At 36.7% G+C, this 13,805-nt stretch overlaps 1 protein-coding gene across 4 annotated transcripts in view; it reads right to left on the bottom strand.

The window, feature by feature from the left end:
* The window catches only part of OLA1 (Obg like ATPase 1), a 164,065-nt gene that overhangs the window by 144,653 nt on the left and 5,607 nt on the right, over positions 1 to 13,805 (bottom strand). For 2 of the 4 annotated variants that reach the window (XM_014846610.3, XM_014846612.3), the window contains exon 3: positions 52 to 195. The exons of the other annotated variants lie outside the window; for them this stretch is intronic. In XM_014846610.3, the coding sequence (XP_014702096.1) occupies positions 52 to 195 (144 nt within the window). The remainder of the gene's footprint in view (positions 1 to 51; positions 196 to 13,805) is intronic. 4 annotated transcript variants of the gene reach the window in all.

Raw genomic sequence — 13,805 nt, forward strand, 5'->3', positions numbered from 1 at the left:
TTCAGTCCATAGAGGGCCACCAAATAAACAATGGCATTAAGATTTTCTTACCTTGCTGGTTTGTGGTACTGGCAAAGAAAGTCAAACCTTTCATCTGGCACAGGTACTCTGCTCTCATTAGGATCAATAGTGCAGAATGGAAAGTTTTCTGCTGAAGCCTGGCTATTGGTTAGTACATTGAAGAAGGTAGATTTCCTAAAATGAATAAAACCAATTTCAATCAATTCTTAGGCTAACACAGAGAAAAATCTACCTCACCCTAATTTCAACGCTCGAATAAGATCCTTGAGGATTATAAAACAAATCTGGGAAGGGCAGCAGTGGGAAGGAATAATACATTTTTACCAATAGAAATGTATGAAATTTACAACAATGCAGCTCATGATTTATAATTAGCTTACATTCCTATCTCAGTCTATTTAGAACTTGAAAAGCATTTTCCCAAAGAATCTTTGTTATAAATGATAGCTAGTTGCACATCATACCACAAAAAATTTTATCCCTAAAAAGTACCTGGTAGTACCAGTATCACTTCATCTATATCCAATATAATCTTCTCTAGCATAAACGTAGAGAGGTGTGTATCTAGTGAGGTCAATCGCTTCGCAAGCATTCTGAATTGGGAAAGGGATGGTTGGTTGGAGTTGGAAATGGAAGGCTGGAACTCAGACTTCCTTCTAATTGTTAGTGCATAGGATTACTGCTAAGTCTAGAATTGTGAATTATAATTACGAAAGTCAAAATGTGAATTTTTTTCAAGGTATAACAAAGCAAGGAAAAAATCTATTAATAATGAATAAATTGGTCACTAGTTTTCTAATTATCTGATTCTTATCAGGTGATACATGCTCAGAGAATGCCAACTCATATTAACACCAGCCACATTTTTTACAATATAAGTACAGTGCCAAAAGTCATAGAATAAAAATCAGAACAAAATGGGATTTTTATAAGTTTGTTGATCTGTTTTGTACTACTTTTCAATTCCATCACTAATATGGACAGTGGAGAATTCACTAAAGTGACTTTTTCCTTGCCCCAGAAGGAGGACTGTAGCACACATGAGGATTTAAAAGGAAAATCACTGTTATATAATTTTTTTAAAAACTGGAGGAATTGAGGAAGTAGCGAAGGATTACATAGAAATTGTGAGACTGGTGCTTGCTAACTCTTGCTAGATATGATTATGTAAAAATGTTTGCATATGGACCAAATTTGATGACAAAACAATATTCAAAAAGTACAATGGTTGTTAGGATGATGGAATTACGGGAGATTATTTTTCTCTCTGTTCCAAACATTTTTTAAGGTAAAAATGTCTGTTAAGATGAGATCTAAACCTATGTTCATCAGGAGAAATTTATTTTTATAGTTACTACAGTTAGCTCATCTGAATGAACTTTTAAACAGAAAAACCAGTCCTTTTTTTCTTTTTTTTTAACTCTGAAACCCTTATAAGAGAATAATGAACAAAGGCAACCATCAAGGCGTATCTAAACACCACTGCTGAGAAGTACATTTGGGCAACAAGATACTTAACTTGTACCTGCCTGAGGATCTTTAAATATTGCTCTTATATCACATTCAGATTAAACATTTCAGAATAAAGTAGAAACATTTGCTAAAATAGTCACTTAAATTATTACTGGTTACTTAGGGCACCACTGGTCAAATCAGCAGCTTTCAAATGCCTGCCTATAATAGAATCAGCTGAGAATGTAAAAGCAGGCATGACCAGGCCTCTTTCCAGACCTGGTGTAGGCCCCAGGATTTTTAAATTATCTCAGGTGATGCAGATGTAAAGTCAGGTTTTGAAACCACTGGGCTAGATTCAGAATCAGCTAACAACCCACTGAATAATACTGATGTGGTAGAATTTATACTGGCAACCTTTAAGAGGCTGGTAACAATCCCAGAACTCTGGGAATGATAATTAAGAGGAAATCACTAGTTTCTACAGTGCTAGCTTTAATTTCAATCCTGTTAAGATAAACATCACAGTACTTAATTTAAAATAATCTGTTTATCTATAAAGCTATAATCCATCTAATTCCAGAAAGACTCTGAAGTTTAAGACATCAAAAAAATTAACACCTGTAATGGGGAAGACAATTTTTAAAAAGAGAATTCATGTGAAGACTATGATCTTTAAATATCGTGTCCATTAAAATAACCAGGACTCCCCAGAGAAATGGCTAGTTCCAGGTCTGAGACCAGAAATATACAAGATGAGTCTCAAACAATTTTTCCCAAGGGAAAATAAGGAAGCTATTAAAGGCCATAAAGTCCTACCAAAAGCACTCCGGAGCCCACTTGAATAGGCCCACTGGCCAAAGACGAGTCAATCTGAGCATCAATAAAAATAGCTTCCATGGATTGGAATAAATAACTTTATATCTGTGAGTTGTTAATAGTCCTCAACAAAACCAGACCAAAAAGAACCTCTCTCTGGCCACCTTTTAAGCATGCTAGATGATTGATTCTTTTGAAGACTGATAAGCAAAGCACTTATTGCATCTTTCCTATATGAACTGTACTTTTAGAGTACAGTTTTAAAAGATTTAAAAGATTTAGAGTACAGATTAAAAGATTATTGCATAGACATATTCCAGCCAACAAATGAGGAGAGAATAAAAAACTTCGAATATCAACCTTTGAACCCCTAAAGAATTAACGGATCTACATAATGATCACCAATGATATTAATACTGCAAAAAGAGGAAAAGACCATAGTAACTCCTAAAAGAAGCATATATGCCATCTTTTAAATATTCTTATAAAAATTATTTGATATCAATCCGATCAAGCCTTTAGATATTACTACCACTTTACAGGAAATACAGGGGACAGAAGAACATACTAAATGACACCACATAGATGCAACCAACAAAATTCAGACTTTGGGAAATTCTATAAGACAAACACCCAGATTTCTTAAACAAGTCAATTGGGGGAGGGAGGAAATTCTGCTTCTAGGTGAGATGCAAAAGCTAAGAGGAGACTGTTAACTCTCAGCCAGAACTAGAAGAGCCATATAAATGCAGAACACAGAAAGCATCTGTTTGATGGGGCTAGGAATCTGGAAATGGAATGGAAATGGGGAAAAAAAACTCAAAGAAGTGATCTGACCACTAAAGCCACTTTTACCCTGGGGACGTCTGCCCATTCTGGGCAGAGGAAGAAGGCCAAGAATCCAGGCTTTATGCTCATGGAAAGCTGATGCTGAAGGACAAAGAGCCCAGCAAAGCATCTGGAGGAAACTTGGAGAATATCAAGAACACAACCAGTTTTCTCCTCAGGATATTTCTCCCAGAAGGGAAAACTCCAAAAGTGGGCTGAAGCAAATGGTGACATAAATGGGCCCACTATCTCCCCTACTCCACTCCCTGCAAAAAAATAAAAAATAAAAAGTGATAACTGGGTTGCCAGAACAGTCCATGAGTTTTTATTTATTTAAAATGTAACTAAAGTATTACAACCCTGCAATGAAAATATTACAAAATAATGTTACCATAAAAGTACTTAAAATGTAATTTAAATATCTTAATTAATCCAAACACTTACAGAACACTTGTGTCTTCTGGAGGGATAAAAAAAGGGCAGTTGTATTTTTGTATACTGTAGTAAAACAAACTGCTTAGGGACAGCCCCAGTGGCCTAATGGTTAAGTTCAGCGCACTCCGCTTCGGTGGCCGAGGTTCGGTTCCCAGGCGTGGACCTACACCACTGGTTGGTGGCCATGCTGTGGCAGTGACCCACATACAAAATGGAAGAAGATTCACAACAGATGTCAGCTCAGGGTGAATCTTGGTCAAGCCAAAAAAGGAGGATTGGCGACGGATGTTAGTTCAGGGTGAATCTTCCTCAACAAAAAAAAACAAAAGAACAAAAAAAATCCCTGCTCATTGCTATTCCTATAGTTATACTAATCGCAATAGTAAAAGGCCATAGGGAGTTTATGAACTTATTTTCAAATTTATTAAGGACAGTATTTTTCTTTAAATGCATTTCTCCCTCCCCTAAACCCCAGTACATAGTTGTATATCCTACTTGTAAGCCCTTCTAGTTCTGTGTGGGACACCTGCCACAGCATGGCTTGACAAGCAGTGTGTAGGTCCGCACCCAGGATCCAAACCAGCAAACCCTACGCTGCCAAAGAGCATGCAAACTTAACCACTACACCACTGGGCTGGTCCCAAGTATAGCATTTTTGACTGTCTACTTCGACAAAGACATGTTTTATAATAAAGAAAAAAGTTTATCCCTTAAAACATTATATGGTAAAAATACAGCAAAAGAAAGTCCCATTATCTCTTAGGCCAAAAAAATGCTTACATACAGTCAGATTAGACTTGGAAGACAAATCTCCATTTGCACAGATCATCTCATCTTGGACATGGATTTTAAATTTCATGAAGTCCAAGTCATCTGTACCTTCCAATAGCTTTATAAATACAAAAAAGTAAAAAGAAATAAGGAAGAAGGAAAAAGAAAAATTTCTAAGGATTATTACTATAGGCTTCAGTGACAAATTAAGACATTTTGATCTATTCAAATCTATTAAAGAGAAGCTTTGCAAAAGCAAAGAATTTGAAAGTTTTGGCCTAAGCCTGGTATATTAAAGCCCACAAGGCTTTCTGTGAACTGAAGATTTTACACTCACACACACACACACACACACACACATTTAGAAACCTTAAGGTTGTTACTAAAGCTTGAAAATATAAGATTCAACACTGTAGCAATCTCTCCTACGCAAGAGATGCATAAGAGAGATAAACCTCTTAAGGGTTTACATAAATATCATTTCAGCAATGGTAGCATTAAAAAAAACGTGGCTAGACTAAATGTATGCCCCCTCCATTTAGAACCTAAATACTTTATTTGTGAAATTACATATTTTACTGAGATAAGTAAATCTGACTGAATAGATGTTTTATCTAAAACCTTATACAAAATTACAATAGGTATTGGGAAGTCAGGATACCAATGCAAATTCCCACAGCATTGTGAATTAACCCTTTACAGAACACACACCCAAAACATGAAAAAAGTAGAATGTTCTTTCAAAATGTTTTAAATTTAGATATAACTAAACTGTTAAAAAGTATCTATCTGCTAGCTACAGAAATAAATATAGATAATAGAAATAAATATTAATACGTATATACGTGGGTTAGTAATAACACCACATGTATTTCCTAACTCTATGAGGTGAAAAGGCCTAAAAGCAGTAACACCCCAGCAGGAAGGATCATACCTAGAGCCCAGATCTTAGTTTCTAAATACCATTCTCCAATAAAAGAAACCAGGGTTCCCTGGAGACAAGGCTGAACAGTAAAATTGCAGTATTAGCCTGAAACATCTTATAGTGTCAGAGAGTAAGGAAGCGTTTAAAAAAAGGACAAGAAAAAAAAAGATGGGGGCATGTCAAAAGGACTTAGGAGGCAACTTGAAAGAGCTCCCAATGGCCAAAATCAGAACAATCTGAGCAAGAAAATACTGATAACACAGAACATGCGTCACTTAGCAGGGACACGTTCTGAGAAATGCATCGCTAGGCGATTCTGTCATTGTGAAAAGATCATAAAGTGTCCTTAAATCAAGAACAAGAGAAAATGATGCAATCAAGATACAAGGTAAACACAAGATGTTTGAGGCTACTATGGGCATAACATGACATACTATTTTATAATAACCTTTTTTTCCTAAGTAGAAATAGTACACTCTAAAACAATGATAAATAGTACAATAAATACATAAACCAGCAACAGTCATTTATTACCATTATCAAGTATTATGTACTGTACCTAACTGTATCTGCTATACTTTTATACAACTGGCCGCGCAGTAGGTTTGTTTACACCAGCATCACCACAAACACATGTGTAATGCGTTGTGCTATGACATTACAATGGCTATGAAATCACTAGGCAATAGAAATTTTTCAGCACTATTACAATCTTATGGGACCACCATGGTTCAGGCAGTCCGTAGTTGACCAAAATATCATTGTGCAGCACATGAGTGCAGTGGATTATAACCCAAAGAATAAAACACATTTTAGTGAGTCTAAATAGAACTATATAAATGATTTTAAAAATAACTAAATGTGAGCAAAAAGAAAAATAAATCTTCCTTATGGAAGAATTCCACATAACAAATGGAAAAAAATAAAGGAAGTAGAAAATCACTATTAGAACACCACACTAATAACTGTTGCAGGCAAAATCACTGAGGAATGATAAAATTAAGTCAGAGAAACTTTAAAGAGAAAAAGGATATTTGAATAGCCTCAAAATATCTTTCCCCCATAATATTAACTAATCACTGAGGTGGTTTTAACAAACATCCACAAATTCTTTGATACTCTTTCCTTTAGGAGGTGGAGCTTAATTCCCCTCCCCTTGAGTGAGAATTGGACTTAGTAACTTGCTTCTAATGAATAGAGTACAGAAAAGGAAAAAGGATAATTTTACATTGGAGAAATAGGACAGACACCACCTTAACCAACTGATCAAGGTTAATATCACCAGTACTAAGTAGTGTTGGTATCACATACCCGTCAATATCATGCAATGAGAAGGGCACTTTACCTCCATGGTATTCTTCCCTAAAGCCCATAGCATGACTGGTGATATCAAAACATATCACAAAGCTGCAGCAGTCAAAACAGTGTGGAACTGGCATAAAGACAGACACAGAGACCAAAAGAATAGAATAGAGAGCCCAGAAATAAACCTTCCCATACGGAAGCAGCCCAAAAGTCTACTGACAGATGAATGAATAAAGAAAACGTGGTATACACATACAACGGAATATTACTCAGCTTTCAAAAAGAAATCCTGTTACATGCTACAACATGGATAAACTTTGAGGACATTACGCTGAGTGAAATAAGCCAGTTACAAAAGGACAAATATTCCACTTACGTAAGATATTTACAGTAGTCAAAATCACGAAAACAGAAAGTAGAATGGTAATTGCTAGGAGCAGGGGAGGGGAAAATGGGAAGTTGCTATTCAATGGGTACAGAGTTCCAGATTTGCAAATGAAAAAGTTCTAGAGATGTGTTACACAGCAACGTGAATACAGGTAACACTACAGAACTATACACTTCAGAATGTTTAAAGGGTAAATATTATATCACGTGTTTCTTTCCACAATTAAAAAAAAAGCCCACAGCATGAGAACTCATCAGACTCGAATTGAGAAATGTAATACAAAATACCTGACTTCTCAAAAGAAAATGAAATTTTTCATACTGGAAAAGAAAAAGGACATTGGTGGGAAAACTGGTTAAATCCAAATAAAGTCTATAGTTAATAGTAAATAAGTAAGTGAGCAAAAAAAGTTTATCTGAAATTATGTGGTGATACAGCAAGAGAGACCAGAATTCTGAAAACGAAACAATGAAAATTAAAAGATCTAAAAGAAAGCCAATTAACCTAGGAAGTACTTTTAAGACACACAATTACTGCTGAAATAATAACAGGAACGAGTGAACAGGAGAGCAGGTCTGTGGTCCAAAAGATTATTCAAAACGTATTAAAAAGAGAAAGCAAATAATTCCCAAATCACAAACTTCCATGAAAGAGTAGGCATCCTTGAATGTTGACAAATATACAATAAGATTTAACCTCGTTTGAAATGGTATTGGAAAGTTTTGCTCCCTTCTACCATGGGACTGTCCTGCCAAAAAGAGCTAGAAAACCAGACAAAATATGTGAAATAACAGTTTTCGGACAGAGGACAGTATGCAGCGCAGGACTAAGTTCCCTGAGAGAATAGCAAATGAACCAAACTCTACAACTGCCCCAGCTTACTGCCTAAAGGTGGTTTCAATGCCGTTGGGAGGGGGAACCAACAGAACCCGACAGTCATGCAAAGTTAAAGAGACTAAAATGAGAGTTTGAGGAGGTCAAAGCAGCAAGAATTTACAGAGCAGTGTACCGGAAAGGAAGGAGCTGCACAGAGAGAGGGCTCTGGAGTTCAGCAGAAGGTATCCTCAAGAACATGGCTGAGTAATGATGCACATGAGTAAGCTCAGTCTCCAAAAGACCAGGGAAAAAAACCACCCAAAAGCAGGAGAGTGAACAACTCTCAGGCTCAGACAGAGCTTGGAATGCTTTACATTCCTACCAACCAGAGCAGAGAATTTTAATAATATAAGGGAACTCAGAGTCTTCAAGAGACATATCTTAGTATGAGGGCTAAAGGAGCACCAGAGAAAAAATATTATGAATTCAAAGAAAACGTAACAGGAAGCCTCAAAGCAATCAAAATGACACACAAATAACTAAATGCCAGAACAAAGTTGAATACTCTTTAAAGGAAGTGCTCAACATAAAACTTAGTGTCTGGAACCCAATAAAAATTACAAGGCATACAAAGAAGCAGGAAAATACAGACCAAAATCAGAATAAAAGTCAATAAATACAAATAAACCCAGTAGAGACGATGAACTTAGCAGACAAGGACCTTAAAATAAATGTTATAAATCTTTTCAGAATTTTCTGAAGGATGTAAAGGGAAGTGAAATGAAAGATATGAAAACTATCCAGACAGAGCTTTTGTATGAAAAATGCAGTATCTGAAATAAAATGAAATTAAAATGAAAAACACAGTGGATATGATTGACTACAGATTAGACACTGCAAAAGAAAAGATCAGTGAAGACGAAGACGGAGCAAGAGAAACTATCAAATGAGGCATAGAGAAAAAAACAGATTGGAGAAAAAAAATAACCAGAGCTTCAGTGGAATACTATCTAGAGGACTAATACACACATAACAAGAGTCCCAGAAGGAGAGGAAGGAGAAGAGGCGGGAAGCATTTAAAGAAATACTGGCAAAATATTTTACAAATTTAACAAAACCCATAAACTTACAAACCTAAAATCCCAGCAGACACCAAGCAAGAGAGGCATAAGGAAAACCACACTAAACCATATGAAAATCAAATTGCTGAAAACTAGCAGTAAAGAGAAAATTTTAAATACAGATGGGGGGAAAACATTATGTACAGAGAAACCAAGATAAGAATGACAACAGACTTCTCATCAGAAAGCTAGAAAAAAATGGAAGATACGAAATTCTCCCCAGTTAAAATCTTTCAAAAATGAAGGCATATTAAGCACAAGAAAAGATGTTCCATATTATTAGGTATCAAGGAAATGCAATTCAAAACCACAACAAGATATCACTTCACATCTTGGCTATAATCAAAAAGATAATAAGCATTGGTGAGAACGTAGAGAAACAGGAACCCACACCGGTGGGAATGTAAAATGGTGCAGTCCCTTCGGAGGACAGTTTGGCGGCTCCTCAAACAGTAAAACACAGAGTCACCATACAACCCAGAAATTCCACTCCTAAGAATACATCCAGGAGAGATGAAAATATATGTTTACACAAAAATTAGTGTATTCCAAGGCTGGGGCAGAGAAAGTACAAACAAGGCTGGAACATACTGTGGTGCCAGAAAGTAGAAAGTACTGGAAAAATAGAGGACACATCAAAAGGAATATGTGTGAACAGGAGGGCTCCCATTGGCCAAATCTGAGCAATCTGAGGAGCAAAATAAATAACAGTAGTAACAGATTATAACAAAGTAAAATAAGAACAGATCTTGATATAAGTAAATTATAATCAAATACATCAATAATGTAATAGAATTCCCATTGTTCCTTCTATAAATGTAGAAGGAACAATGGAAATTTTAAAATCACCATTTGGTAAACACCACAATAATAGCTATTTCAAACAAGAATCATTAATACATGCCAAATTTAGGGGGTAAAGGCATGAAAAACACAATATTTACATAATTTCAAAGTATCTCCCACTAAATATTTACTAATTGCAATGGCAAATACAGTAACCCTTTCAGTGGAGAAATTTGTGAGACACCTCCTTAGACAAGCGATCACAGTCAAAAACACAGTCAGTAATAAGACAAATCAACATCATGTGCTTCCTCATATTATATACTAAAAAGCACATGTCACTTCTGTGTCCAAAAATGAATAACTTGAACTTAATCACAAAGAAACATTAGACAAACCCAAATTGAGGGCCCTCAGAGTAAGCGGCCAGCACTCTTCAAATGAGTCAAGTACATGAAAGACAAAGAGAAACTGTTCCAGGTTAAATGAAACTAGAGACAAAACAATTAAATACAACATATAATCCTGGATTAGATCCTGGACCAGAAAATGGACAATTAATAGGACAACAGGTAAATCAATGCTAATTTCCTGATTTTGATAACTATACTATGATTATGAGAGACATTAATATTTGGGGAATACAGGCAGACATTATATATAAATTTTTTAACTAGTTTTTTAAATGTGAAATTACTTCAAAAAAACCTTTTTAATTTTAAGTGAAAAGGCAAGAAGACTGGGAAGAAGCAGTTCTAATACATACCCAATAAAGAACTCATATCCAGAATACAAAACAATCCCTAATAAGAAAAAAACAGACCCTTCACAAAAGATATCCAATAAATATATGAAAATCACTAGCTGTTAGAGATATACAAAATAACAACCAGATACCCCTACACACAAGTAAGGCCAAAATGAAAAAGACTGACAGCACCCAGTATAAATGAGAATGCAGAGCAATTAGAACTCTACTACAATGCTGGCACAATAAATCAGAATAACCACTTTGGAAAATTGTGTGGCAGTATCTACTAAGGCTATTTAACTTCTAGGGATGTGGGTGTGTTGGAGGGGTGTGAGTTGTATCCATTCACCCAACAGAAATGAGTTCTTACATCCATCCACCCACTAAAAGTCATGTACATGAATGTTCAAAGCAGCTCTATTCATAATAGCTAAAAGATGGGAACAACCCAAATGCCCATCAATGGCAAAATGGGTAATAACTGTGTATTCTCTCAGACATAATGTTGATTTAAAAGACATAAAGAGGGGCCAGCCCCATGGCTGAGTGATTAAGTTCGCACGCTCCGCTTCGGGAGCCCAGGGTTTCGCCAGTCGGATCCTGGCCACGGACACAGCGCCACTCATTAAGCCATGCTGAGGCGGCGTCCCACATGCCACAACTAGAAGGACCCACAACTAAAAATACATAACTATGTACTGGGGTGCTTTGGGAAAAAAAGGAAAAATAAAATCTTAAAAAAAATAAAATAAGAAAAGACATAAAGAGTACCTAATATATGATTCCATCTGTATCAGGAAAACTAATCTATGTAGTGATAGAAGTTGGAAGATGGTTGTCCCAGGAAGGATAGTTCTGACTGGGAAGGGATACAAGGGAGTTTTCCATGGCACTGGATATGTTCTAGATCTTGATGCAGCTACTGGTCACACAGGTGGATTGATATGTAAAAATTTGATAAGTACATTTAAAGTGTGTGCATTTTACTGCATGTAAGTTATACCTCAATTAAAAAGGAAACTCAGGGGGCTGGCCTGGTGGTGCAGTGGTTAAGTTCGGATGCTCTGCTTCAGCGGCCCAGTCTTCACCTAGTTCGGATCCCGGGTGCACACCTACACACCGCTTGTCAAGCCATGCTGTGGCAGGCGTCCCACATAAAAAGTAGAGGAAGATGGGCATGGATGTTAGCTCAGGGCCAATCTTCCTCAGCAAAAAAAAAAAAAAAAGAGGAAGATTGTGTGTAGATGTTAGCTCAGGGCTAATCTTCCTCCAAAAAAATCTTTTTTTCATTAAAAAAAAGAAACTGGGGCAAAACAAAATAATAATCACTATGGGTAATGCCCTGACAGAAAGCCCACTTAAGAACCCTCTGGAATAATTCAAGTAAGAAATGAGCAGAAATGATGATGTGAAGAAAATCTATCAGAGAACTATTTAGGCACCAGGTTTGGCACCCTGCTGAAAAATACAGTTGAGGGAAAAGGATGAATTTCTCAAGTACCCAGGTGGAAAGTAGCATTATTACCCAAGATAAGGACTACAAGGGGAAATGAGCTTAATTTTAGACGTGTTGAGTGGAGATATTTAACTGGAGATGTTCAGGGCAGTTAGATACATGAATCTGGAACTCAGATGCAACCTGAACAGGATGTATAAATTTATAAAGTAGAAGCCAATAGATAATTAAAGTCAGGAGAGGATGAGACTGCCCAGGGAGAAAGTATAAAAGAGAAGACAGCCAGGGACAGACACCTAACACTAGGGAGTAAACACAGGCAGTGTAGCAACCAGAAAAGACTGAAGTTAGAGTAAGAGAGGTGGGGAGTTACTGATAGTGCCAAATAGAGAGGTTTAAGTAAATTAAGGACAAATAAATGAGTACAGCAGTCCCCCTTATCTGCAGGAGCCCCAGTGGATGCCTGAAACTGCACATAATCCCGAACCCTATATATAATGTTTTCTCCTATACAGACATACCTATGATAAAGTTTAATTTATAAATCAGGCACAGTAAGAGATTAACAACAACAACTAGTTATAAGATAGAACAATTATAATATATTGTAATAAAAGATACCGTAGATCGTAGCAACCTCAGCACACAATTTTTTTCCCTTCCTTATTCAGTTGAGAACTTTCACCTTTTCACTTAAAGGGAACACTTTACAGCTTCTCTGTGGCATATCTGAATTGCCAACATCACCACTCTTGTGCTTTGGGGCCATGATTAAGTCAAATAAGGGTTACTTGAACACAAGCAGTGCCATACCACAACAGTTCATCTGATAATCAAGACGGCTATTAAGTGACTAAGAGGTGGGTATACAGCGTGTCCACCAGACAAAGAGACGATTCACATCACGGGCAGGACAGCAAGACACTTCATCATGCTACTCAAAATGGCATGCAATTGCACTGTTTACAATAGCCAAGACATGGAAGCAACCTAAGTGTCCAGCAACAGACAAATGGATAAAGAAGATGTGGTACATATATACAATGGAATACTACTCAGCTGCAAAACAGAACAAAATCATTCCATTTGCAATAACATGGATGGACCTTGAGAGAATTATGTTAAGCGAAATAAGCCAGCGAGAGAAAGATAATCTGTGTATGACTCCACTCATATGAGGAATTTAAAACTATGGACCAAGAACAGTTTAGTGGATACCAGGGGAAAGGTGGGGCGGGGGGTGGGCACAAAGGGTGAAGTGGTGCACCTACAACATGACTGACAAACATTAATGTACAAGTGAAATTTCACAAGATTGTAACCTATCAATAACTCAATAAAAAAAATTGGTATAAAAAAATGGCATGCAATTTAAAAATTATGAATTGGTTATTTCTGAAATTTTCCATTTAATATTTCCAGACCGTGGTTTGACCGTGGGTAACTGAAACCTCAGAGAGCAAACCCACAGATAAGGAGGGACTACTGTACAATAATAATCTACGACTGCAAAATTCACCCTTTCACATAAAAAAAGAAACTTCTGTTTAAGCCAAGGTTACTTGGGGTTTTCTGACACTCTCAACTGAACCTAATCCCATCTCATGCAGCAGTAGCAACAAGAAGAGCTGTCCCATGACACAGCAAAGAAGTCTGGAATATCAGAATGTAGTTTCTAGGGGGCTGGCCGCGTGGCCTAGTGGTTAAGTTTGGTGTGCTCCACTTCGGTGGTCTGGGTTTGGTTCCTGGGCTCGGACCTACTCCACTCCTTGGTGGCCATGCTGTGGTGGCGATCCACACACAAAATAAAGGAAGATTGGCACAGATGTTAGCTCAGGGTAAATCTTCCTCAGCAAAAAAGAAAAAAAAAAAATTTTAAATGTAGTTTTTGGAGCAAAGACAACAGAGGAAAGATAGCCTTATCAACAAAT

This window comes from Equus asinus, chromosome 4 (genome assembly GCF_041296235.1).
Source record: "Equus asinus isolate D_3611 breed Donkey chromosome 4, EquAss-T2T_v2, whole genome shotgun sequence".
In the NCBI taxonomy this organism is placed as follows: domain Eukaryota; kingdom Metazoa; phylum Chordata; class Mammalia; order Perissodactyla; family Equidae; genus Equus; species Equus asinus.